The sequence below is a fragment of the Mustela erminea genome, chromosome 3, assembly GCF_009829155.1.
Source record: "Mustela erminea isolate mMusErm1 chromosome 3, mMusErm1.Pri, whole genome shotgun sequence".
Classification (NCBI taxonomy): Eukaryota; Metazoa; Chordata; class Mammalia; order Carnivora; family Mustelidae; genus Mustela; species Mustela erminea.
Window position 1 is genome coordinate 28,650,259 of NC_045616.1, and position 26,271 is coordinate 28,676,529.

General features: G+C 45.1%; 1 protein-coding gene across 4 annotated transcripts in view; it reads right to left on the reverse strand.

The window, feature by feature from the left end:
- Window positions 1–26,271, reverse strand: part of ZNF608 (zinc finger protein 608) — a 113,915-nt gene that overhangs the window by 57,052 nt on the left and 30,592 nt on the right. For all 4 annotated transcript variants that reach the window (XM_032335497.1, XM_032335499.1, XM_032335496.1 and 1 more), the window contains one exon: window positions 3,356–3,611. In XM_032335497.1, the coding sequence (XP_032191388.1) occupies window positions 3,356–3,611 (256 nt within the window). The remainder of the gene's footprint in view (window positions 1–3,355; window positions 3,612–26,271) is intronic.

The window sequence follows — 26,271 nt, forward strand, 5'->3', positions numbered from 1 at the left end:
ATAGTTTTTCTCTCCTCTGGAGCACGCTCTGAAACCCACTAATTATTTCCAGAGGGAACTTCTCTCACCACACGTTACTCCTGAGGACACTCTGGTCCTCAGGCAACCAGGACTCCACATCCTGGCAGCAACACTAAAAGCAAAGCCTGTGACTCAAAGAACCCTCCTCAAATGAGGAATTCCAAGCACAAGAAGCAATTAGTATTTAGTGGGGATTTCATATTGTTGTCTTGCTGGTGCACATTATCCTTCAAAACAGATCTTGAGAACACTCCATATTCCCTCCAAAGACGGCAGATAGGAGCTCCAGAAATTTCTAGGATCTCAATACACACACACACACACACACACACACACAGGATCTCAATACACACACACACCCCTCCCCCTATGAATGCACCTAACAAATTAGGTGTGTGAAAACCACTCCGGGGTATAAAAATCACCTCAAATGAAAACACCAGGGAAGAGTTTTTGTTTTTTGTTTTTTTTTTTTCAACTCCATCTCCAGGAGGTTAATCAGAGGCAACCGGCACTTTCCGAAGTGCCTGACTTAAAGCTTGTCGTTAATGCGACCCCACAGCAGTAAACGATTGTGGCTTCCCGTCCCCTCCCGTTCTTCCCAAACCCATCCCTTTTAGCTCTGCCAACTAACTGGCTCCAAATGCGTTTGTTCTGTTTCTCTCTTTGTTTTTCCCCAAAGGGAAAAATTAATGGTCAAGTGGATTTAATTTTTAAATTGGTACAAGAGCTTTAAACACACTGTACAGGGGGGCAGAGGGGGGTTGCAAATGGAGCACTCTTAAGAAGGGTTGCACATTAAACACACATTTTACGACCCGCGTCTTTACCAAGTCGGGTTCTCGAGTTCTGTGGAGGTCGGGAGTTGAGTTTATTCAGCAAGAATAACTGTGTTAAGGAGCTCTGGCTCCTTCTTGTCACCACAGTCGACATCCACACGTCCCAAATCCTGGAAAATGTGAGACAGTAACAAGAAGGCTAGAGCTGCAGAAGGTTCCAGTCCTGGGTCTGCAGAGCCCGGAAAGCTGTCAGTGTGCAACAAGAGGGGGGAGGGGCACACCCACAGGATGGGGGGACCGCAGCACACGGACTCAGGAGGCGGACCACTCAGAGAACACTGTGCAACTCGTGAGACTGTACGTGCACCGCGACCAAACAGAAGGAAGAAAAGAATGTCACAGTAATCTTGACAATAGCATAGAGCTCTTTAACGGTTTGCCCAGAGTTCCTACAGTTTCTGAATACAACATTTGTTTCCCCTAAGTAAACCCATCTTTTATTAGAAGCTCAGGTTCAAGTCAAAACCAAGCCAACGTCCAAGCGAAGTGAAAAATAACCCAAGACTTACAGGCGTTCCAGAAAGGCTGTAGCTAATTTTACAGCATCTGCCACCCAGTGAGGTCATGCTGCAGGAACATGGTCCTGTTCCACACAGGACTAAGTAAAGTCAAGACGCGCAATAAACCGACAGTCACTAAGTCGCAGCTGGGACAGAAGTGCAAGGCGCTACTTCACCCTAACAAGCACGTGGATTCAAGTGCCAGAAAATCTTTCTTTCGAGTCAATGGAAGATCAACCTTGGCCTTTCCAAATCTTTTTCTGTGTCCAAATCATCAGTACCCAAGCTAATGAACTACGACCTTATTAATGTCTTGATGCTGTCTCTTTCTATACTTTTCTCCCCCAAGATACCAGCCGGGACACCCTCAGCCCCCGCTTCCGCTCTTGGGAAAGTCTGAGAAGGCCAAGTATGTACACAACCCAAGGGGAAGCAGGAGGACAGAAGCTGGCTGCCCACAGGGGACCTACCCTGTGCCCTGGAGGGCGTCTCAATGGACAAGCAAGAGATGAAAATGTGAACTCTAGCTCCTCTTCCCCCAACTCCCCCCAATCTGGCTGCAGAGCTCTACTAAAAGTACAAAGAGGACACACCCCCTCCACCCCCCCACCCCAAACACCAGACATTTCTAAAGCCGAAAACAAACGTGAACTATCACTTTTGGTTGCGCACACAAGAGAGCTCTTCCCATCTGCCGCTTTTATTCACTTTTCCGGGTTCCTTCATCGTAAAGACTTTTCCTTACCGATGCTATCTACGAAATTCTGTAACCAAACACAAAATAGATCCTTTAACAGCGTATCTGACACAAGACGCAGAATTCCAAGACTCTCCTAAGGTTTTTTGCTTTTCTACCTGGAGACAGTGTGTGCTGCTTTCCACCTTCTGACAATTACGCTGGGACAACCTGTCATCTGATTTTCATTCTTTTTTATATATTTTACTTTCTTTCCTAGGAGTTGCAACCCTCAACTTTTCCCCTTGATGCAGAGGGACCTAAACAATGATTCTGAGTCTCGTTACCCTCCTCCCTGTCCCTACTCCTCTCAGACCAACGGGTCATGATACAGACACCTGTCCTCTCCCTTATCCTTGACCAACCTAGCTTAGAGGGAAGAAGGGGTTGTTCACTCTCCTTTGCTCGCCTGGGGCTTGTTTCTTCCTCATTTTTCTCTATTCCTCTCATTCCCCAGGGGAGCAATGCAGTGCTGTCCTTGGTATTTCGTTTTTCATTGCTTAAGGGCCTCTAAGGTCAATGACATCTGAAACACACCAGACCAGGGGATCACGTGCTATGAGATGTGTCCAGTCAGGGTTCGATCCATGGTAGGTATGGTAGAGGCCACACTTATACATTTCTAAGAGCAGTGATAGGTTAATCCTAATCCCCTGGTCTCATGACTACTGGATTCCCCTTGCCAGTTGGCCCGGGGAGCTAAGGGGCAGGGAAGGTGCCATGTCTCCAGTCACAGAAGAGAAATGACTGGCTCAGCTGGGGCTTAAAAGCCTCTGAGCCTGGGCTTTGTGAGCTCAGACCACCAACCAGCCACAGCCACATCACGGGCACGGCTCTCGCTAAACACAAGAACCCGAGCTCAATTCAGCAGGTCAATTTAAGCCTTAATACCCCACGTCAAGATAAACGAAACCACCGTGTCCAGACAGACTGGTTGGCACCAAAGAAGAAAGTGAACTTGAGATCCATCTGTCTCCCTAATTTCCACAATCCCTCTTGGGGCAAAGGGGAACCCTCATCCTGCTTCCCAGTCTCCCTGTGCTAGCGCCTAAAGTACAGATCCCTTTCACGGACCTCTCATTCACCTTGAACACAAGAGCCTCCGTGCTTATTTCGACAGCCATCTCCAGACAGCATGAAAACCCCTCTTCCCACCTCGCCGCCTACCACCAGACCACGTCCCCTCACCGGTGGGCATAAACACAGAACGTCATGGGGAAGAGGGCACAGGGAAATAGAGAAAAGTAAAGTGTATTTACCTTCTTCTGTTTCATGCCACACGATCCCTTCCAAATTCACACTGGTCCCAGGTTCACAGGGCCCCAGACACTCGGGCTCTGTCACTACTCCAACTTCACACGTATTGACACCCACGGAACGAGTCCGAACCAAAAGCTGCTCGACCGGTGCTGCAATATTGGGTGAAGATGGGGGAAAGTAGGAGGGCAGAATCTGAGGCGTGAGGCTGCTGGAAATCGGTGGTGGCGGCGCTGGCACTGTAAACAGGGGGTCAACCTGAAAGACAGACAGGCTTACTGCAGTGGTGCTGTATTCTCGGAGCTGTTTGCAATGCAATCTGTTTACATCACTTCTAGAATACATCACCGTTCCAAATTCCATTTGCAATTATAATACGCTTTGAGGGTTTGCATGGTGCCAAAAGACACAGTCAAAGGGAAATGAGCATCTGATTTCTTTTTTTCCCACATGCCGAACAAGGTCAGCATTGGGGCTCTCGCTTCCAGAAGGAGAGGCAGGACTTCAATGTCCTGATGTCACCGATGGACAACCGGTCAGCCTCGGTCAGGGTGCGAGATATACGCTCTGCAAAATTCAGGCTCCTTCCCTCCTGTAATAAAATCGTACTTCCAAAACTGCAGTGTTTTCCAAAAGAGGAACTCCAATAAACACCGCAGATGCATCATTTGGACAGTTAAGCACAGGAGATGGACTGAAATTGTTTTCAAAGTACTTTATAAACCATAATGAATTAAATCACTACGAAAATACATTAACTTACTCTGCTGAATATATAAAATACATAAACTTGATTATACACACTCAAACACATAAACTGGATATTATTAGCATGTATTAAGCATCAACTCCTAATTAAGTTTTCTACTGCAAAGTTTAACAAAATTCATACAAATGGGGAAATAAATGTGTGCCCAACATCAAAAGAACTGGAGTTTCTCCAATGCACCCATCCGTCAGTGGCTCGGCTTGGAGAGATCCCTGATGAATCTGACCAAGACCCAGGATCCCTCCCTCTAAATCCCAGGAAACAGACAAGACAGCCAATGTAAGAGCTTACATTGTAAGAGCAACGGTATCTCCTTTGCACCCCTATCTTAGAGAACAGGCAAGGAGATCGTCCCCACAAAACGTCCAGGACCCCGGCCGTAATGAAACCAAAGGCTGTGCACATACCAAATAGGTCAATCACCAGACACCCCACTCATTCATCAGACCCATTTTAACCACTGTTAGGACTGTTAAGAGAATTAGTTAGGGCCCTGCTCAAACAGGTGGTCAAAGGCAGATAAGCCCAATGTAAAGCCCATCTGCACCGGGACTCCACATTCCTCATGCCCTCGTGTGACACCGCCCACCTATAAGGGATGACTCCTTGCACACACGATCAGTCGAGCTAACGAGTCATATGTGTAAAAAAGGGCACACAGAAGGTTTTTCCGGCAAAACGCCATCTTAGTCTGCGGTTCCTATGTTCCCAATTAACCTTTGTGAGAAATCAACACTTGGCTACAAATGTACTAGAACATAGTCTTTGTTGTTTAAATACACACACACACACACACACACACCGCGCATGCATTTCAAGATAAATTATATGAGGAAGTGTGCTCCTAGTTCAACAGCTGAAGCAGTCATCTGTGTGGGCTCCTTGTTCATATGATAGTAGGAACTATTTCTACAGTTTGCCTCTCACTGAAATGATAAACTGACGTTCACTTGCCTGACTGATCCAAGTCGTGAGAGAACAGCCCTCCACCCATCTGCATGGGGAAGAAACTTAATTTCCTGCTCTCAGAGCTGCCATAAAACTTTAGCTCCATGCTTTGTATTGTTCTGCGTTCTTGATCACAGACCCCAAGAAAGAAAGCACGTAGCAGCCCCGAGACCCCAGGTCTGGTGATTTACGCTTTCACATAAATGCAGCTTAATGCGGATCAGAGTTCCTACTGATAGTTTCTATTTTAAGACTGAGCTGACAGATGAAGAGAGGGGTACTGAGGGAGGAAATTCAAGTGAGGGGTTAAAAAAAAAAAACCCAATGCTACATTGTAATCTTTTCAGCTAAAAGATTGTGTGAGATAAGAACTGCTTTCCAGGGATGCCTGAGTGGCTCAGTGGGCTAAGCCACTGCTTTCGGCTCAGGTCATGATCCCGGGGTCCTGGGATGGGGTCCTGGGATGGAGTCCTGCATCAGGCTCCTTGCTCAGTGCGGAGCCTGCTTCCCTTTCTGCATCTGCCTGCCTCTCTGCTTGCTTGTGCATGCTCACTCGCTCTCTGACAAATAAATAAATAAAATCTTAAAAAAAGAACCACTTACCAGAATTTAAAGGGGGGGGGGGCGGGGCTGAGGGAAATGATAAACTGGCTCCTTGTAAGTTTTTTTCTTTCACATTTGCCAACAACTTCTTAATTTGTATAGTTAGCTGTAAACTGACAATGATTGGTTGCTACATATATAAACTGAAAAGACAAAACGGAACAATATTCTCGAAATACCCTTTACATCCCTTGATCAAAAGCCTACATTAATTCCAAGAAAACGAACATGGCTTCAATTAGATATACAAGAAAAGGGGATGAAATAAAAGGAAGTAAGGCATACAAGAGGGCATTAATTCCCCAAAATGGGACACTGGGATACAACGAGGCAAAGCCTATAACACCAAGTTATAAGGACAGGGTGTTGGACACTAGGATTTTGGCCCCTACTCTGACACTAATTAGCTTGCCCCTTTGGGGAGGCACTTAAGTTCTGCTGAACACCGTTTTCCTCAACTGGAAAATGTAATCTCCAGCCTTCTACTGATGGCAACTCCTATCACAACAGGATTTCTGGACAAAATCTCTATTTCGATGTAAACTCCAACTACGAATATTCACACACACACACACACACACACACACCTCTACTATTTGGGATATTTAAGAGAAGTCAAACATCAAATTTCTAAAGAATCTAGAAGGCTTGAGGGGAGAGGCCACGGTATGCGGGGCCTCTCAGCGAGTGAACTGTGTTTATTTCCATCCACACAATCCAAAATGCAATGGTAAGAGCCTGGCTGACAGCATTTACAGAGGGGACCTTGGAGCCCTGTCCCCACATGTTTCAAAATGAGAAACTAAGCTTTATAGGGTTTGACCAGAAAATATGAACTCATCATAAGCAATTCCATGCGATAATAGGCTAAAACTGTTAAACTTCATAGGAAGACTCAACAGGTAATACAGTGAAGACCTTCAACTCCTTGACTCACACAGTCAGCTTCTCGGTTTTTCTACAACACTGGCTTCCTCAAGAGAAATCACAGCTGCCATTCCTATAGGTAGGTACCAGAGCCTCACTACCAGTGAGAGAAGAAAGGGGAACTCTTCTCCCTTGGGATTGCAGAATGTGGAGTGAAGAACAAAGACCACCCTTCCGGTCTATTAGAAGCTCCACTTCCCCAGAAGTCACCAACCACAGAGGAGGATGGGGAATTACTGCGGCCCCAGGCATGGTTTCTATCTGGTAGGTATGCTGCTTCCTAAAACATGGCAGGTTTTTGCCAACAAAAAAAATGAGGTAAGAGACTGAATGTCTACTATCTCTTAAAATAATAATTAGATAATATGCTAGGCTGGGCCCACACATCTGGTGGCATCAACCTACAGGGCTGAGTTTCCCTTCGGCCTGGCGGTGACCTGCCCAGCTCCAGGAAGCTGACTCTGCATTTCCAGATTTCCCCCAAGACAATCACACAACGTTCTATACCTCAAAGACCACCCAGCCCAACCTCCGCCTGTTAGAGAGAAACATAGCCCGTATTTGCACAAACGCAAGAAGCTATCTCCGGGGGTAGCCCAAGTGGGTAGAAAGCAGCAGCATCCTAGAAGCAGAAACGGGACAGCAGGAGTTCAAATACACACACTGGGAGACAAAAGAGGTAGAAGGGAGCAAATTCAGTGTCACTAGCTCTTTCTGCCAGCGAATGTCCCCCTACAGGTTTCAGTTCTCTTATCGGGTCTAACACAAAGCCACACGCACCATATGCAAAGCAGGGACCTGGAGGGATTTTCAGTAGTGTTTTTACCTCATACAAAAGATCAACTCCACTGCACCCTGAGTTCCAGGTCACTGATCCATAGACAGAACCGTACCTTCTTCAACCAATGAGGCTCGCGGGGGGCAGAGGGCGGCAACAGTCCCTAGGAGGACTCCCTCCAAGTGGCACACACTTTTACTTGGCCATGGTGGATCTCGGGTTTTAATCCTGACCTGGCTGGTACTTGCTGTGGGGGCCCCCTGAGCAAGTTACTTGGTTACTCTGAGGCTCAATGTCTGGACCTAAGCACGGGTCCACGTGAGTTATCCTAAGATAACTCACGCCAAGTGATGGCTCAGCAAAGTGCTTAGCTCAGTAAATGCTGGCTGTGAGGAAGGAAAGGAGAGGGGGAAAAAATAAATAAGTCCCTGGTCTGATATTACAGTTCTCTAACCCTGCCTCAACCTTACAAAGCTCCTTTTTATATCCTACTATATTTAACATAAATCTATAATCCCCTCCAAATGCATGGTTAAGTGCAGTTAAAGTGTGTTCAAAGTATAAGAAAAGGGGCTTAACCCTGAGCAGCTCAGCCCAGGGAAATTCTCCTTTCATGCAGGGGCTTCATCTGCCCCTCAACTCACCCCCCCTTCCCCCCGCAATTTTATAGCACGTCCTGATGAGTCCGACACATCTACAAAATCTCCTCCTAATCTCTAGTTGCACCCCCTTTTTCACGCAACTCCCCCCAAAGCCACCTCTGAGTTGCCCCAACTTGAGCACGTATCCCCCCAATAAACAGTAATTACACACCTGCTGTGTGCCAGGCACTGGGTACCCTGCTAGCACACCAGAAGTAGGTCAAAGCCAAGCAGGTCCCTGTTCTCCTGGACATCCTACCTCATCAAGCAAGACTGGGGCACTCCTCAAACATTTCTACAAATGCAGCCAAATTGTCCAAAGGGGCTGACCACAGGGCCTGAGTTCAAAACACAGCATGCAGTGCCAGACACTGGGGTACGGGGCGCCAGTCCTCAAAACTGGAATCCCAGTGTAGTCTACCTTCAGCTACACGACCTGGGGACAAGTGCCCTGACCTGTCTGGGACTCCATGTCTTCATCTGTAAAATGGAAATAATGAAATCAGACAAACAACCCGAGCTCAGCTCCTGGGACAGAGCAGCACTCAACCCATAAAAGCTGTTGCCATTGTCAATATGTCACTGTGGTTACAAATACACAGGACACCTTGACGAAAAAGACATCAGTAGGTGGTTTGGCCCTTCAAGACCAAATACCAAGATCTGCTGCATCTAAAGGCAATTCATGGGAGACAATTACGAATACCTGGGGGGGGAGGGGGCGGTGGTGGTAAGCGGAGAATGCTAAAATAGTACTCATCAGATATTCCATGTTAAAAAAAAAAATTAGTGGGGAATCATCAGTCTAATACTACTAACATCTAGAATACAAGATTGTAATAGAGAACCAGCCAGTCTGAGCACCGGTTCCTTTGTCAAAGCTCTTTTCTGTCATCTTGATGGGACACTGATGTAACCTATTACAGCCCCAAAAAAAGAAAAGCAGGAAAGCAGCCATCTCCAGTTGGGGCGGGGATGGGGGGGGACCCATAAGTCTAACAGCTGGTGGTGGCAGCCTGTCAAACCGAGGAAAGTTAATGTCAAGAACAGACGCGCGGCAGTCTCTCACTGTTATTTTTGCATGATTATTCCCAGGTGTTGGTGCACGCTGAGCAGTAGCCTGGCTATTTATCACTCGAGAGAGCCTAAGAGCATGGGAGTGGGGGAGGAGAGGGGTAGAGAGAGGTGGGGAAGAAAAGGTTATTTACACAGATAGCGGCACTTAGTGTATGTAATCAGAGGGGGTTGGGGGGAAAAGTCTGCAGAGAGACTCTGGCAATATTTTCTCAGTTCACCTTATTTCAAGGGCTTCCTGAGGGCTGATGAGCAAGGAAGGCTCCAGAGCTGACAGGGCGGGTAGCAGCCTCTTTGCTTCCCTCCAACACTGACTCTGTCAGCCCTGGATGGGATCCAGGACAGGAAAACGACAGCCAAAGGGGCAGGGTCGACAGGGCAGGGGTTGGGGGGTGGGGGAAGACACCCTGGTGGGCACCTGACTGCACCGCTCAGATCCAGCAAAGAGACAGGCAGGTGATGTGCAGGCAGAGGGAAAAGGGCCAGCCAGGGCCAGAGATGGACCAGCGTCAAGGGAAGATGGCCCTCCCACACCCTGGGACCAGTCCACACACCCCGAGGGGAGCTTGCCCTGGGGTTTCCTCCAACCAGTGCAATGATCTTCACACTCATCCGACTATTAACCCCCGCCCCCCAATCCTGGATTCTCAGATCAACAACCACCAGAGTGGCCACCGTGTTTTATTTTGCTCAGAAAATATTTTTACGTTCTTGCGAGCACTCAGGGGCACAATGACTTAATGCTCACGACGTTCTCTCCATATCATGGTATTTGGCTGTTTTTACGATATCGCCCACAGACACCTCTTTCATGTAAAACAAGTTAGACAGAAAGACTGCACTTCATGTATGGGGAAATCACAGCTCTTTGACGGTGACCACTGCCACAGTCCGTCCCCTTGCATTTTCACCGCCCTTGGTGCCTGACATCACGGCTGCTTTGTTAGCAAAGCGAGGGAAACTTACAAAACCATTTGCTTTCCGCACGGATCTGGTCTCCAAAGTGAAGTGTCAAGGTTCAACTCCTATCCCTGACACAGAAACCTGAAGAGATGTACATTGGTCACTCCCAATACTGGCTTTCCTGAATGTGGCAGAGACTTTTCCTTTTGGAGCCAAGATAGAAGCAAGTTCTCCCTTACACCTTGTTTCTTAAGCATCGTGGGTGAGTTCTTGGTTAAGGGTCTGCTGGGTACAAGGCATCAGATACTCTCCATCTCCTTGATGGCTCGACATCCCCATTTTATGGAGGTGATCAGTGAAGATCTCAGAGGATAGACAATTTACTCAAGGCCAAACCTCTCTGATTTCAAAGTTCATGTAAAACTATGAAAAGGGACAGCCACTGTTTAGCTCCTATCACATAAGAGGGACATAATACTGTAGGTTCTCTCAGTCCATCTTCGCATGACTGTGAAGACAAGTATTTCCAGAATGAAGAAAAGGAAATCGGGAAAGTCAGTGACTATAAAAGGTCACTGGGCGTGGTGGCCAGGCCCACACTTGAACCCACAGTAGGGTAAGAAGAAAAGCAAACTCTTCCAAACAACACAAGATGGGAAAAGGCTTTCCTCTTAAGGTAATTTCGGACCCTCCTCTGTATATTGGAAGCCACACGCCTGATTCACCTTTCAATGAAGCACGTTGTTCGGAACACTGCTTCTCGGGGCATCTAGGCAAATCACGGCAATCCCTCCCAGAAAACTAGTCGGAAAGCTCAGGTTTGGTGGTGTTATTATTTGAAATCATCCAATTCTAAATGCTACAACCACATAACAATGGTTGGGAATTACACCATGGCTTTCACGTTCTCATTTCCAGGTGTGAAGACCAGAGGCTGCCCTAAATAAAAGGCCCCAAGGAGGACACTGGGTGACTCGGTAGTTAAGTGTCTGCCTTCGGCTCAGGTCATGATCCCGGAGTCCTGGGATCAAGTCCCGCATCCAGCTCCCAGCTCAGCGGGAAGCCTGCTTTTCCCTCTCCCACTCTCCCTGCTAGTGTTGCTTCTCTCGCTGTGCCTCTATCAAATAAATAAATCAAATCTTTTATAAATAAATAAATAAAAGGCTCCACGGTTCACCTGCTAAAGTGCTTTTCAAAGACTCAGCCATGGACCCGGTAGGGTCTGACTGGGGGGATGGACCACGGCTCTGGCCCCCAGCCGCTTCCATTTCCGACTATGCCAAAATCACAGAATGCCAAGCCCACAGTGTCTCTCTATGGTGGGGCCCAGGTGGTGGGGGGAGGGGATAGCAAGCAGCACCAGGAGGAGAAGACTGGGAGGGTGTCACTCCAGAAGTGGCCCCTCTGAGCAGATTGCAAAGCAGAGACACCTAAAGGCCAGCAACATATATAAAACTGCCTTTACACAAGAGCAAGTATCTTTAACTTCATCCTGTAGACATGACAGCTTTCCAAGCCAAACAGAAGGTACCGTAGTACGCAAAGATAGAGTATAATTAAACTACTTGAGTCAGTGTCTGAAATTTGTTTTTGTTTTGAAGCCAGATAGAATTCTCTGCCAGAAGGCCCTCAACTGTGTAGAGCTCCAGGACTGTGGTGCCGGGGGGGGGGGGGGGGGGGGGGGCAGGGGACACAAGGACTCCGTCCTGGGACAAACAGACTCCACCAGACCAGGTCAACTGTCACACACTTAACTTCCTCTGTGTTCTCTGGAAAAAAACCTGTCCAACTGCTGAGCCACAAATTCTTCTGCTTAAAAGTGCCACAGACACTTCCCCCTGCTCAGAGGGCAGGCTGTGCTTACAGAATGGCACGAAGGTGCTGACGCCTCGTCCGTCTCGGTTCTCTGGTTGTCTCCCATCCTGCTCACTTTCAGAGTTACTAAGACCACAAAAATAAGCCGCAAACAAAGGAGACCATCATGAAAGTGCTAAGAAAAAAAGAGAACATCTATTTTCTTTTGTTAATTCTTTGCACGAGTTCCTTGACTTTGTAAAAAGCTGCATGACTGAAAATTTCCATACAAATCCCACGTACGCCAATTAGACCTGGCTCCCAATCCCCTGTGAGTGAAAAAAGCAGTTCAGTGATAAAACTCCGGATTTTTAACTCTGGATTTGGCTTAGCAGGGGGACACCTACAGTACTAAACCAATCAATTTCCAAACAGCTGGATAAGGACTATCTTAGTACATGCACGGATCAGCCTGCCAGTGCCCGTCTTTGCATGACTCTAATTTCTCCTTGAAACTGGGTTGAAATTAGGGAAAGGTCACAGGCCTTTCATCCTACTTTTCTTTTTTTTAAGATTTATTTATTTATTTATTTGAGAGAAAAGAGAGAGAAACAACGTGAGTATGAAAGGCAGAGGGAGAGGGAGAAAGAATCTCAAGCAGACTCCTCACAGAGCAGAGTCCACATGGGGCTCGATCTCACAACCCTGAGATCATGACCTGACCTGAAACCAAGAGTCAGACCCTTAATCGACTGAGCTACCCAGGCGTCCCGCCTTTCATCCTGCTTGACACAGACATAATTTAAAGGGAAAAAGGTTTTAAAAAAAAGGAAAGAAAGGCCTATTTGGAGGGAAAAAACACCTTATTCGTCTTTTCTTTTTTTTTTTTTTTTTAAAGATTTTATTTATTTATTTGACAGAGAGAGATCACAAGTAGGCAGAGAGGCAGGCAGAGAGAGAGGGGGAAGCAGGCTCTCTGCTGAGCAGAGAGTCCAATGCGGGGCTCGATCCCAGGACCCTGAGATCATGACCTGAGCTGAAGGCAGAGGCTTTAACCCACTGAGTCACCCAGGCGCCCCCCTTATTTGTCTTTTTAATAGCAATTCTTTTCTTTGCCTTGTGTTAGGGAATCTCACCTGCCTAGCAGAGTGTTTTCAATGAAAATTCTAGACATTTGAATTATAAATGCAACGTGCTCATCATAACAAACTCAGTAAGAAAGTGCCTGAGTCACACTGCAGAGGTGAGATGAAAGACAGTGCCTCAGCATGGGTCAAAACCCTGCTTCTCCAAAGCATGGCACGTCAGCCACAGAAGGTGACAATTTTGACTCACTGCCCAGGACACCGCCCCAGTACCATTCACTCTCCTCCCTGCAAAATCAAAAACTGCTCACTTATATTCTTTTCTTTTTTCTTAAAGATTTTATTTATTATTTGACAAAGAGGGAGTGAGAGCATGAGCCAGGCGGGGGTTGGGGGGGGAGGGAGAGAGGGAGAAAGAAGCAGGCTCCCAGGCTCCCCACTGACCAGGGAGCACGATGGATGGGGGACTTCATCCCAGACCCTCAGAACCATGACCTGAGCAGAAAGCGGACATTTAATGGACTGAGCCAAGCAGGTGACCTACTCACGTAAATTCTTTATCACATACCTAAGACGCACAGCATGAACCTCTTGACTCCCTTTCCTCCATTATCTCCCAAATGCTGATCCAAAATAATGATCGACTTCAATAAATGAAAGATTTGAGATTTTAATTTCATACTGAATCAAAATAAAGGACTCAGGAAAGCTTTCCATGCTCTATCAGAGAGATGGAATGGTGAGAGACAGAAAGAATCACCTTCATCTACGCTCCCACTCTCAAGGACCTCCGAGACATTCATATTCATTCCATGGGCTCTCCAGGGAACGCCACCATGGCCTCTCCCAAGTTCTGTACCCAAACTACAACTTTTGAAAGATTCTTGTCACAAATCCTTACACAAAAAGAGCTGCTCCTAGACCGGAATTCTGTTTTCCCTCCTGAGAACAAAGATTCTAGAAGTCAACAGGTCACTCTCTAGGAACACTCTTTCTTCTAACAGTTTCTTATGCATGCTTCCAGAAATGTTAACCACATAAAAACCCAGGGGGTGGGGGAGGGGGGAATCACTTTTTATTTTATAGCCTGAGGCATGAATTTTAACATGAACGGGTACAATGTTCATAAATTTCTTTAAAAAACCAAGCTTTTAATAAAAAGATGTTTAGGATAAAAGTAAGCAAATGCCAGTGCAGAAGGGAGAGAGCATATGATTAAGGCTATTATTTCAAGTCCTTGTGCAGAGGTCCTGAGATCAACAAGACAAGGGTAGTATAAGGTCTTCATTTTGTGACAAGAGGACCATGTACTGACTGTACACTAAGCCCATGTAAGCTGCTGCTTACTAAACCCACCTCCTTCTCAGGGAAGTCATTTCTTCATGCGACAAATTTTTACCAGGGAACTATAATGCAACCAGCATGGCTGCAGGAGCCCTGGAGGGGCACCGAGGCCATGGGGGAGACCAGCAGCCAGTGGGCAGGGCTGAGGTGGCACACTGGGGCAGCCCCGCAGGACGGGGTAGAGCATGTGGAAGATGGATCTGAAGAAGGGCAGGGTGGAGCCTGGGGGACAGGAGATAGGGACAGAGCTGGGCCACTCTAGACACGACCATCAGCAAAGGGGTTTGAAGCACAGGGGGTCAGAAAGACAAGAGTCCAAAAGGGAAAAGCAGGGAGCTCATGATAACCCTCCATCAGGCTCAGAATTTGGGGGGGTTCCACGAAATTGGAAGCCAGTTCCAAGGCTGTAAATTAGGGGAGTGGGAGGCTCAGACCGTTCCTCTGATAAAGAGCACATGGGACAATGTGCAGGAACAGAGGAGAGGGGAAGCTGGAGGAAGAAGGGCAGTTAGGAAGCCATGACAGTAGTCCAGGGAAGAGGTGATGGCCGCTGTGGGGAGGGGAGGACAGGACAGGCAGCGCCCCCCCATGGTGGGAGCAGAGCGCTAATAAGATCAGAGGAGTGGGGAGGTTTGGTGTCCAACACCAGGGAGCAGTCAAGAGAAATCCATGCCCACCCCTGAGGAGGTGGCCCCGGCGCTACCCCGCCCCTCCCAGAAGAGCAAGACTGACAGCTTTTTAAAGCCTCCTAATTCTTAACAGATTCCTTAATTTCAACACCAACTGGCCTCCACATAGTACGGCCCCACTGCCTCATTGGAACCTTCTGTTTCAATCCAGCTGAAGAAACTGAAAATTAAACAAAGGGAAGTAGGGAAATTCAGCAGGGGTAGGTTCTCGGGCACTGTCACTTGTCATCAACCGCTAACCCATCAGGAAGAGAGGCCCTTGCAGGTGGATACTACTTTACAACCCGAGAACGAAGAAAGGCTTTCCTTCTGCCCTAGCAACAGCCCAGCCAATCAGAAGGCACGACTCAGCCAATGAGAAGGCACCATGCTTCTAGCTCCCAGCGTACTCCAATGGACTCTTTGTTTACAACAGCCCTCCCACTCCCCACTATCTTCCATATAACCTTCTCCAGACTCGCCTGTGGGTTTTGCTGTAGTTCGCTTGTCCTAGATGGCAATTCGCTGCTATTCCCAAATAATCGCATCTTTTGCTGGTAAAATAACTGGCAGTTTTAGTTTTAAGGTTAAGAAAATAATGATTCAACCCCATGGCTGCAGCCACCTCTTTTCCATTAGACAATTCCTGACCTTTGAGAACTCAGACTCCACCCCCAAATTCCATCTCCCTCCATCTTTCCACGTCCCCGGCAGCCAAGAAGATGATGAGACCTTCACTTCAGGGGGCTTTATTACAAAACCAATGTACGTCCTGAATATACTTTTTCAAAGTGCCCTCACCTGATCCTGCGGCTCCCTGATGCCTTGAAGTATCCAAGGAACCTCCCCTTGAGAATTATTGCCCTTCCCAAGACAGAAACTCTCTTCCAATTCTCGGTGCCTTATTAAAAATATGTTCCCTCATTTCCTATGTTCCCATCCTGCAGCTACAAATCCTGTTTTCTCCAATGCAAACACATCTTCCCTTCTTGAAGCAAGGAACCTGTGCCATCAGTCCACTGTCTATACAATGGTCAGCAAATGAAGTCCCGAGGGTCAAACACCACCCGCTAATCCATTTTAGTATTTCCTCTTTAGAGTCAAAAAGGAAAAAGGGCTAATGGGGGGGCAGGAGGCAGGGTCACACTATCTTAGCATTTGTACTTCCAGAATACTTAATCTTACCTGTGTCTTATTTCAGAACAAATTTTAGATGACTATAAGAAACTACTAAGACCAATTTTAGGGTAGGAGCACCTGGGTGGCTTAGTGGATTAAAGCCTCTGCCTTCAGCTCAAGTCATGATCCCAGGGTCCTGGGATCAAGCCCTGCATCGGGCTCTTTGTTCAGCAGGGACCCTGCTTCCTCCTCTCTCTCTGCCTGCTTCTCTGCCTACTTGTGATCTCTGTCAAATAAATAAATAAAATCTTAAAAAAAAAAAAAAAAGACCGATTTTAGGGTCAATGACCCAAACTCATATCTATCAAATGATACCTGCTCTAAATCTTGGTCATATAAAATCTTAAGATGATCATGTCCAAAATAAATGAATAACCACAACTTTTAAGGTAGACACTATAATCTGTCCAAGATTTCTTAACCAATGAATAGAACATTTTATATAATGGTAGCTTCCCCTGCCCCACAAAAGAGCAGAAAACAGTGGACAGACTCCATATACTAATCTCAAATCCTGTGGGCAACTGAGCCTCTCATATTTATGTTAAAATGTATATTTCTATTATACTCTCCCTTAATATTACCACATTTCCAGTTAGTCGATAAACACCTGCAGACAGTGTTAGCAGGAGACCAAGCTAAATTTAAATCAAGTTAATTTGAGTCATGATTTAAATTATCAGTCAAGAAGAACTGGTATCTTTTTAAAATTAAAGAATGCATACTTATTTTTGCCATAATCGTAATATACTTCATAAAACTCACAAATATAAATAAACAAATATAAGAAATATTATTTAAAGATGGCAAAAAAAACCTTTAAAATACTCCAATTATCTTTACTACCACCACACAGCCCTTACATATGAGTACATATTTTATACAACCAAAACCATATTCAATCTTTCAACAGATTTTTTTTTCCTATTTTACAGCTGTATCAGGAACTCCAATACAGCTGCTTTATGTATCAAAACTCAATGAAGAACCCATTTACATCACTAAGACACTATCTTCTCCAAGTTAATCATGAATATTTTTCCACAGTGTGTTAAAATCAAACAACCATAACCCAAACAAACTTATATTTACATCGCTTTCTTTAATAAAAAAGGGAGGGTAGGGGTAATTTCCCTCAACTACAAATCAGTTTAAGATAAGAAGCCTAGTTAAGCATCTTTATTTTTCAGTGCTAATCAATAAACAGTATTCTCTGATGACACTGCTTATTTTAATTACAGGCCTAAAATTTACTAGGGCCAAGGAGTGCTCAGGTCAAAGCCACTCCCAGGCATTGAAGGCTTAAATGTGGCACCTAGAACTGAGTACACAGGTAGAAACAAAATTGGAGAAAACAGTTTCATCTACATACAAATGCCAAATATGAAAGACACATCTGTCAAGCATTTACCTAAAATTTTAAGTATCTTTAATAATAACTCTGAAGAACTTGGAGATCTTATCAAACTTCTCTTCTGTTCTGTTCTGTTTTTTTTTGTTTGGGTGAGCTATGGGTAATGTATTTCAGGGAGCTCTGGTGTTAAGTGCACTCTCTTGCATTCTCACTGTTCTAGAGCTCTAGTAGCTCTTTAAACTGTGAACAACTTACTAAAAAAACCCTTACTCCCAATCTCTGTCACATTATTTTATTCTGAGTAAGAGTTAGACATTTTGATGAAATATTTAACTTTCACCACACCTTAAGCCAGTACAGACAGCTCTTAAATGCAACAGGCCTTTAAACTCTGTAAACAGAATTCTGTTTGTTAAGATCAAATAATTATGACAGCACTACTGCTTTGAAGTCTAATATCTGGTCTAAAAAAAATAATAAGTGAAGATGAATTCACTAATGTTAGCAAAAAGAGTCTGAGGGGCTCTGGAGTAACACAGCCCAAGGGTCTGTAGAAGTACAGAAGGAGAAGAGCAAAACAAGTTTGGCCCATTACTTAGTTGCTTTTTCTTTTAAGTTTTATAGATAAAGAAAGTTGTCTCAAAGACACATGAGTCTATGGTAGGATCAGGGCCAAGGTTCCTCTGAGGTTCCCAGTCAAAGCCCACCATGGGCAATGTGCAACCCGGTTGCATTCTGCAGTGCCCAGACCTCTGGGCAGATGGGGGGCTCTGGGTGTGTCTGTGCCAAGCCAAGTAGCTCCACCTGGACAGCGAAGCAGAGCAACAGAATGATTTCTGTGGCTGTTACCTCTTCCTCTCATAACACCTCCTCGCTTTCTCCTGCTTTCTCCAAACAGCAGAGTCCTATGTGGACGCCCAGGTTCAGTACATAATATGATTCAACAGTGAGGACAATCTAGATTGTCACAATTCTAGATGGCCCTACCCCAGCCATGTCACCCTCTGAGGAGGAGCCCACATTCTGAGAACTGCCTCCCCCGGGGGGCATCTTTCTCTTCTGCCAGAGAGACATGGCCCCAAGAGGCCAAAAAGGGACCCTGCCACCCCTACCTGTGCACCTTCCCAGGGAGAGCAGGTTATCTTTCTCTGCCTATCATTCTCCACGTGCCTTGTTGGAGGAACAAAAAAGTCTCTTTCACATGCATAAGGAAGTCTAATATTTTGTCAAACAGGAATGAAAAATAAACCTAATCTAAGCTGTCATAGAATCATGAAATGCCTCTGGCAGTTCTATCAAAGTATGTAGACATGTACAGACTCTTTGAAGAAATGAAACTGCAGTTTATCAAGTGTGATTTATAAGCAACACTGATGTAGCTGGGAGATAACACTGCTGTCTAATCATTAGTAGTCAGACAACAGCCATGTGAACACATCAATTATGGGCCACTGCCAAAAGCCCTTGAGATCTTGGAGATTAACAGCCAATCCTCTGTTTTACAAGCTCACATCAAAAAGAATATTAATAAGAGGAGGGGCAATGTGAAAGCTTGTCAGAGTAATTCAGCCACTAACACAAGGCATTTTCCCCCCTCTTCTCTCTGTTGAATTGGCCCAAGGAGGAAGCTGGCATCAGCTACAAAGTGCGACGCTGCCAATTTCTTGGAAAATGTTTTTCACTAACATATGGGAACTTGTAAGGGTCTGCAAAACTGCTATTTGGTGAAGAAAGACAGGCAAGCCTTCTCCGTGTCCCTTTTTTCATGCTGAAATGAAACGAGTAGAATCATTATCGACTCATTCCTAAATTAATATGCATGGCAGAAACACCCACAAGCTTTTCCTCTGCCCTCAAAATCAAAGAATGTTGGGAAACCTCGAGTTTGCAATACTGCCACCCTCCACCAAAATCTAATTCACTACCAGAAACAACCAGTATCAACCTGCACATTTCTGAGTTCCTTCAAATGAACACAGTTCTTCCCCAAGTAGGACAAAAATTAAAATGTGCAGCCTCCAATTTTGAGGACTTAAATGTCTTCTAACTATCTCAAGAAGACAGATACAAATCCCACCGAAACTTCTGCAATTAGCATCAAACCGGCTCTCCCAACGCAGACACCGAAAGCATTTGCAAAAATGTATGCCACAGGCATAGCGCTTATTACTGTTATATCAGTATTTAACATATGCACCAGTGAGGCTGGCTGTATTTTTGTAAATGATCAGATTAAACCAAACAGCTGGCAACTCACAGTTTAGTGGGGTTCCAGCAGGCTCCCTAATATATGAACATAAGCCACACTACAAAATGCATGGCCTGGGTCTCCCTTGCCACAACGAAATCGGTTTGCTGTTTTTATTTGTAGAACAGTCTGCATTCACGGAGCGTTTTCCTAATATTTCAATTGTCGTTCATCATTTCAAAATCAGCATGGCGTAGTGGGAAACACATTAGGGGAGGAAAAAGAAGCATGGGGTTTCTGTTGCTTCTCGGTAGTCAAGCTGTTTGGCCCCTAACTAAGTCATTTAATTCAAGGACTTGCTGACAAGCAACTGTTAAATCAAAGACTCTTTACCTGGGGTTCGAACACTTGGTAGAGTCTGAGACACCACGCAATTACAGAAGCAAAGGTCTGTGTTTACACACACTGGTGCACTTGCTGTTTCCTTCCCCCAGCAGAGAGAGCACATAGGTGCTCAATAAAACTGTAACCGAAAATAGACTTAAGAAGCACTGAGCTAGTGTCTGTAAAGTCAGGGTCAAGAACAGCGCTTCCCTTTTCATAATACACACACTCTGCACATGTCTGCTCAAGTTGACCAGTCATCAGCCTGGCTTCCTCACCTCCTAAACCAGAGCACTAACAAGCTGTCTAACAACCTTTAAGACCATCATGAAAACCAACAGGAAATGACTTTAGAAGTACTTAAACATCATTTAAGGGATTACTGAACTCAACAAACATTCCCGGGGCACCCAGATGCTAGTGGCTGTCCAAAGATAATTATTGATTGTATTTTTTTGATATTAGAAAGGATAGAGTCTTCTGAGTAAATAATTTATCTGGGGAGCTTACTTACTTGGGGGAAGGGGTCTCAAAAGGAGATAGACTATCCCGAGGTTTTGCTGATGGCTATACTAGAAACTCACTCCAAGGGCACCTGGCTGGCTCAGAGGGTTAGTCATCTGCCTTTGGCTCAGGTCATGACCTGAGCCAGGGGTCCTGGGATGGAGCAGTCCCACCATCCCCCACCCTGGCATTGGGCTGCCTCATCGGCGGGGAGTCTGCTTCTCCCTCTCTCTCTGCTACTCCCTGCTTGTGCTCACTCTCTCTCAAATAAACAAATTTTTTAAAAACAAATTTTTAAAAAACAAAGAAAGAAACTCACTCCAAAAAATGCTGAGTTCTCACTAATGGGCATCATCATCGCCATCTTATAATTATAAGATTTCTTGTCTCACCCCTTTGCCAGCAAGAGCGCTCTTGCCATCAGAAAAGCACACGACTCAGTGGGCACCAGAAAAAGAACCACAGACGCACCCTGGCCAAGGAACACAGCAACATCAGAACTCATTCAGGTGAAAAACACTCTCACAATAAACATGGGTAGTTTCAATCTATTAAATTATATGGGCTAGTGGGGTTTTTTGAAAAATATCTTTTAATAACATGTTGAGTTTACATGGCCAACTTCAAGGTGAAAACCAAACCACTGTTCCACTTAACAAGTTATGACTATTAATGACCCATCATTGTAATCAATGATTACACACCAGAACTGTCCAAACGGGCCATGATCCAAGTTCTTATACAAATTTCACCAAAGGTAAAGGGGCCAAATTCATCCCTGAGCTCCTAAGATCTTATTATGCTCCAAACTCCTGGGCTGGCCTTCTTGTTGTTGTTGTTCCCCAAATTAGATTGTTAACTTGTTTAAATTTTCCCATGGTCACACCTAAACTTTTAGCTATAACTGGCACTTCTCTCTAACTTGAATAATGACTTTTTTTTCCCCTAAGAGTAGCCTTCCATTGTAGCCCCGAGGGTTTTATGGGTGACAAAAAAAAAAAAAAAAAAAAAAAAAAAATCGTTGAAAGTTAGCCAGCCAACAGGATACCACTGCAATCTGTTCTTCTGACACAGCATAACCCTTAGAGGTCCACAGACATGCTCGACCAGATCCAGAAAACCAGGTGCAATACAACCAACTTTGCAGATGGCGGTGCATTAAAGAATTAAAAATGCCACATGAACGTGAGATTCGAAAAGATCCAGATAACTCCCAGCAAGGGCTTTTGCCTACGATCTCTCCTTGGAAGAAAGACAAAAGGTATGGGCCCACTGGAGCCAGCCCCCAGGTCCTCCTATGTCTGCAACCCTACCAAAAGCAGACCCCGTTGAGCCAACATTAACGAAGCACTCCCTACAACCAGGCACAGGGCTCCGTGCTGCAGAGATCTAGAAAGTAAGATGCCATCCATCCGCTCACAGGTCTCAGGTGGGCAAGGGAAATGTACACACATACACAACAGTGACAGACTGAGCGAGACTCAAGTCAGAGACACGCACAGTTGTCTGGTCCAATAGCTAGGAGTGGGGGACATGATGATTCTCTTTGGAACTGGAAGGACACTCAGAAGACTACGGAATCCAAGAAGCTAAGGCCCAGGGATATATACAGGGACATTTACCCAGGATCCTAAAAATCAAAGCCAACGCATCAAGTGGGACCCAGTCTCACAACTCCCGTTCCACAGCTTCTCCCCTTGGATCCGGACCGAAGCAGAAATGGGAGCCCCGCTGCAGAGAACACCCTTCCCGAAGGTCACCACCAGCAGGATTTCCTGGCTCTGCTCTGCTGACCAAGAGGGCAAGAAAGCAAACTCTGGCAGTTTTCTGAAGCTCAGCTGACCAGAAGAGATGACCCCCACAGATCAGACCTACAGCAGGAGTATCACGGCAGGCTTTATACACTCCCCAAACATTTCCTCCGGCCTGCGGGGCAATTATCTAAATGCTACTAAACCAAAAGGGCTAACTAAGCAAAACCAGGGTTTGTCTTTACTGCTAAAGCACACCGGGGAGGATATTTACCTGGCTGTGAATATTCCTAGGGCTGGTGCTGAAAATCCTTTGTCCCTTCTCCTCCACCTCCCCTCTGACCAAGTACACTAATTAACCACCTGCAAAACACTTAGTGACATTGTATTTAAAGCAATAGTGTGGGGATTTTTTAAATAAAGAACTATAAAAGAAAGGGGAAAAAAAACCAGAAACGGGAGATTCTAACAACCATTCTTAACATTTGCTTTTTGGGGCTGGGGAAGCACCCTCCAATAAGCTATCTGCAGCTTTTTCTAAATGCACACAAAGAACCCCCCTGTAGAGCTGAAGAGTCAGAACAGCCATACGGGACCTAGAACTGCAGGTTTGGGAACAGGAAAAAAATTAAGCATTTTTTGGGTGATTCAGATGCAGAGCTCTGATTAAGAAACAGTGATTTAAATTAAAGGTATAAGGATTCTAGATATTTGATCAAATACTATTTATCTCTTACAATAGAGGATTAATAAACAATATTTATTATAAAAGTCATATGATCCCAAAAGCCAGTAAGATAAAAGTCATGCTCACAGGGCGCCTGGGTGGCTCAGTTAAGCGTCTGCCTTTGGCTCAGGTCATGATTCCAAGGTCCTGGGGCTGAGTCCCAAATAGAGCTCCCTGCTCAGTGGGGAGCCTGCTTCTCCCTATTCCTCTGCCCCTCACCCCAGCTCATGCTCGTGCTCTCTCAAATAAATAAAACCTTAAAAAAAAGAAAAACCATGCTCAACTTCCAGTTGAAGACTACAAAGATAGTCAACTACCTCCAGAGCAGTTATCAGAAAAAATTTTAATAGTCTCAAAGAAAAAAAAGGTCTTCTCAGGACACCTGGGTGGCTCAGTTGGTTAAGCAGCTGCCTTCGGCTCAGGTCATGATCCCAGCGTCCTGGGATCGAGTCCCACATCGGGCTCCTTGCTCAGCAGGAAGCCTGCTTCTCCCTCTGCCTCTGCCTGCCACTCTGTCTGCCTGTGCTCACTCTCTCTTCAGAGAGAGAGGTCTTCTCATACTGGTACAAAATCCAGAAGCCACAAAAGGAAATGAATAACCTGACAATTCAAGACAGTTACACAGAGGGAAAAGAAAGGGCGGGGGGGGGACAACACTAACTAACATAAACAGAATCAAAAGGCAAATGAAGAGATGGGGGAACAAATCTGCAAGCACAAGAGAAAATTCGCAAAACGTAAAAAAAAAAAAGGTATATTTATACATACATTTAATTAACATACACTGAAATACTTTAATAAAAATGTATATTTATATTTATACATACATTTAACTAATATACAATGAAATACTTTAAATTAATTTAAAAAACAGCCAACTCCCTAGGAAATTGAGTCAGAGATTATACACTGTCAATATATAGGAAAACAAAGCGATACAATGACTTGTAAACATGAAAAGGAGAAATTAAAATTAAATTAACGTAACGGGTTGCCATCAGACTACCACAAATGAAAGCCAAATAATTATAATTCACCATATTTGTTAACTTGTAGAAATACAGACACTTCACATCCTGCTTCACATGCTGGTAGGAACACAACTCCAGCCATCAAGTTAGAAGACAAACTTTGAAATATATTTGTATTAAGATGTCTACTAGAGCATTCTGAAAAATGTAACTGAAAAAGACTGTCAACACCCACAGGCTATTAGTAGAGAATCAGCTAAATTATGGAATTAAAGTTGGATGGCTCAGTGGGTTGGGCCTCTGCCTTCCACTCAGGTCATGATCTCAGGGTCCTGGGATCGAGCCCCAAGTCAGGCTCTGTGCTCAGCGGGAAGCCTGCTTCCCCACCCCCGCTGCCTGCCTCTCTGCCTACTTGTGATCTCTGCCAAACAAAAAAATAAGATCTTAAAAAAAAACCAAAAAGGTGGAAAATGAACACAGGATATCCAAGATATCCTTAGTTATACAAAAAGAGCAAGGTGCAGATCCATTTCTTAAATGTGCTTGGAATCTGTATAAGGAGACAAGAAATATAAATATATATGTTTGAACATATGGAGACTATTTCAGGAATGACACACAAAACTGTTCAAAGTAGTTGGCTCTGCAGAGCAGGTCTGCGGGGAAAGGGAGTAAAACCTACTTTCCATTATATAATATTATTTTAGTACAGCTTAAACTTTTATAGATTCAGGTACTGCTTTCTTAATTTAAAAAATAAAAAAAGTCAACTAAAAGACATTTGAAGGGGCGGCGTCTGGGTGGCTCAGTGGTTAAGCCTCTGCCTTCTGCTTGGGTCATGATCTCAGGGTCCTGGGACCAAGCCCTGCATTTGGGCTCTCTGCTCAGTGGGGAGCCTGCTTCCTACTCTCTCAGCCTGCCTCTCTGCCTACTTGTGATCTCTGTCACATAAATAAATAAAATCTTTAAATAAATAAATAGATAGACAGATAGATAAATAAATAAATAAAAGACATTTGAATAGGTGAGCCTGAGTGGCTCAGTGGGTTAAGGCCCCTGCCTTTGGCTTGGGTCATGGTCCCAGGGTCCTGGGATCGAGCCCCGCATCAAGCTCTCTGCTTGGCGGGGAGCCTGCTTCCCCCCCCTCTCTGCCTGCCTCTCTGCCTATTTGTGATCTCTGTCAGGTGAATAAGTAAAATCTTTAACAACAACAAAAAAAAGACATTTGAATAAATTTAACTAGTGTCTCAAGGCTCTAGACCAGTCTCCCAAATCAGAGGCACATTAAATACCCAGCAGGGATACAAGAGGTATCCACTGGAGGGCAAGAAAAAAACATGAGGATTTTTATTTATGTACTTACCCCATCATTTTGGAATTTTATTGTTTGTAATTTTAGTAATGATTGACTATATTAGTACAGTGACACATGGAGGGGAGACTCTGTATGTAGGGGGGGGTATATGGGTGTACACACCCAACAGGAGACACCTAGAAAACATTCATTCTGAGGAAAGTTTAGTGGCTGCTTTTTAATGAGGAAGGCACCATTCTGTCCACTTTCTGAAAAAGCAACAACAAAAAACCAACTTAGTATTCATCATCTTGCCTGAGGAACAGAGGCATAAATCAAGCTTAGTGTAGCTTCCCAAATCCTGAGAACTTTCCAGAACACCCATGACAGTGCAACCCCTCCCCCGCACGGTGTTCAAAAAGCCTCACCCCTCATCCTCTGAGTCTTACTTGGTTCCTCAGGGCTCCCTGGAGCCTGGCCTCAGACTCCTTCTGGAACTTCATCAACAAGCAGGTAGGTTCCTCTTAGCCTCATTCAGCTCCAACCATGCTTGGAATCTCCTAGAACCACACAGACACACACACACACACACACACACACACACACACACACACTCTCCTCCAGGGCTTGTGAACAGTTTTCTTGCCTAAAAGTTCTCTCCCCAGGGGGTCAAATGGCTCCTCCTCACTGTCTACCAGGTCTCTACTCAAACACAAAAAAACAAAAACTCTCCTTTCCCACCATCCCTCTCCACCACCTCCTCCCTCTCAATTCCTTCCTGAAGCACCTAACACCTCCGGAAATACATGTATTTGTCCAGAATTAACTAGAATAGAAGCTTCATGAAAGCAGGAACTTTGCTTGTTCAATACTCTATCTCCAGGGCCCAGACTGGGTTCGGCATACAAACAACAGGCAGAAAGTGTTTGCTGAGTGAAGGAATGAATGAAGGAAAGAATGAAAGAATAAACAAATCTGCATGGACACTTCCGCCCTTCCTAACATTTCTACCATCAGAACACAAAACGGACA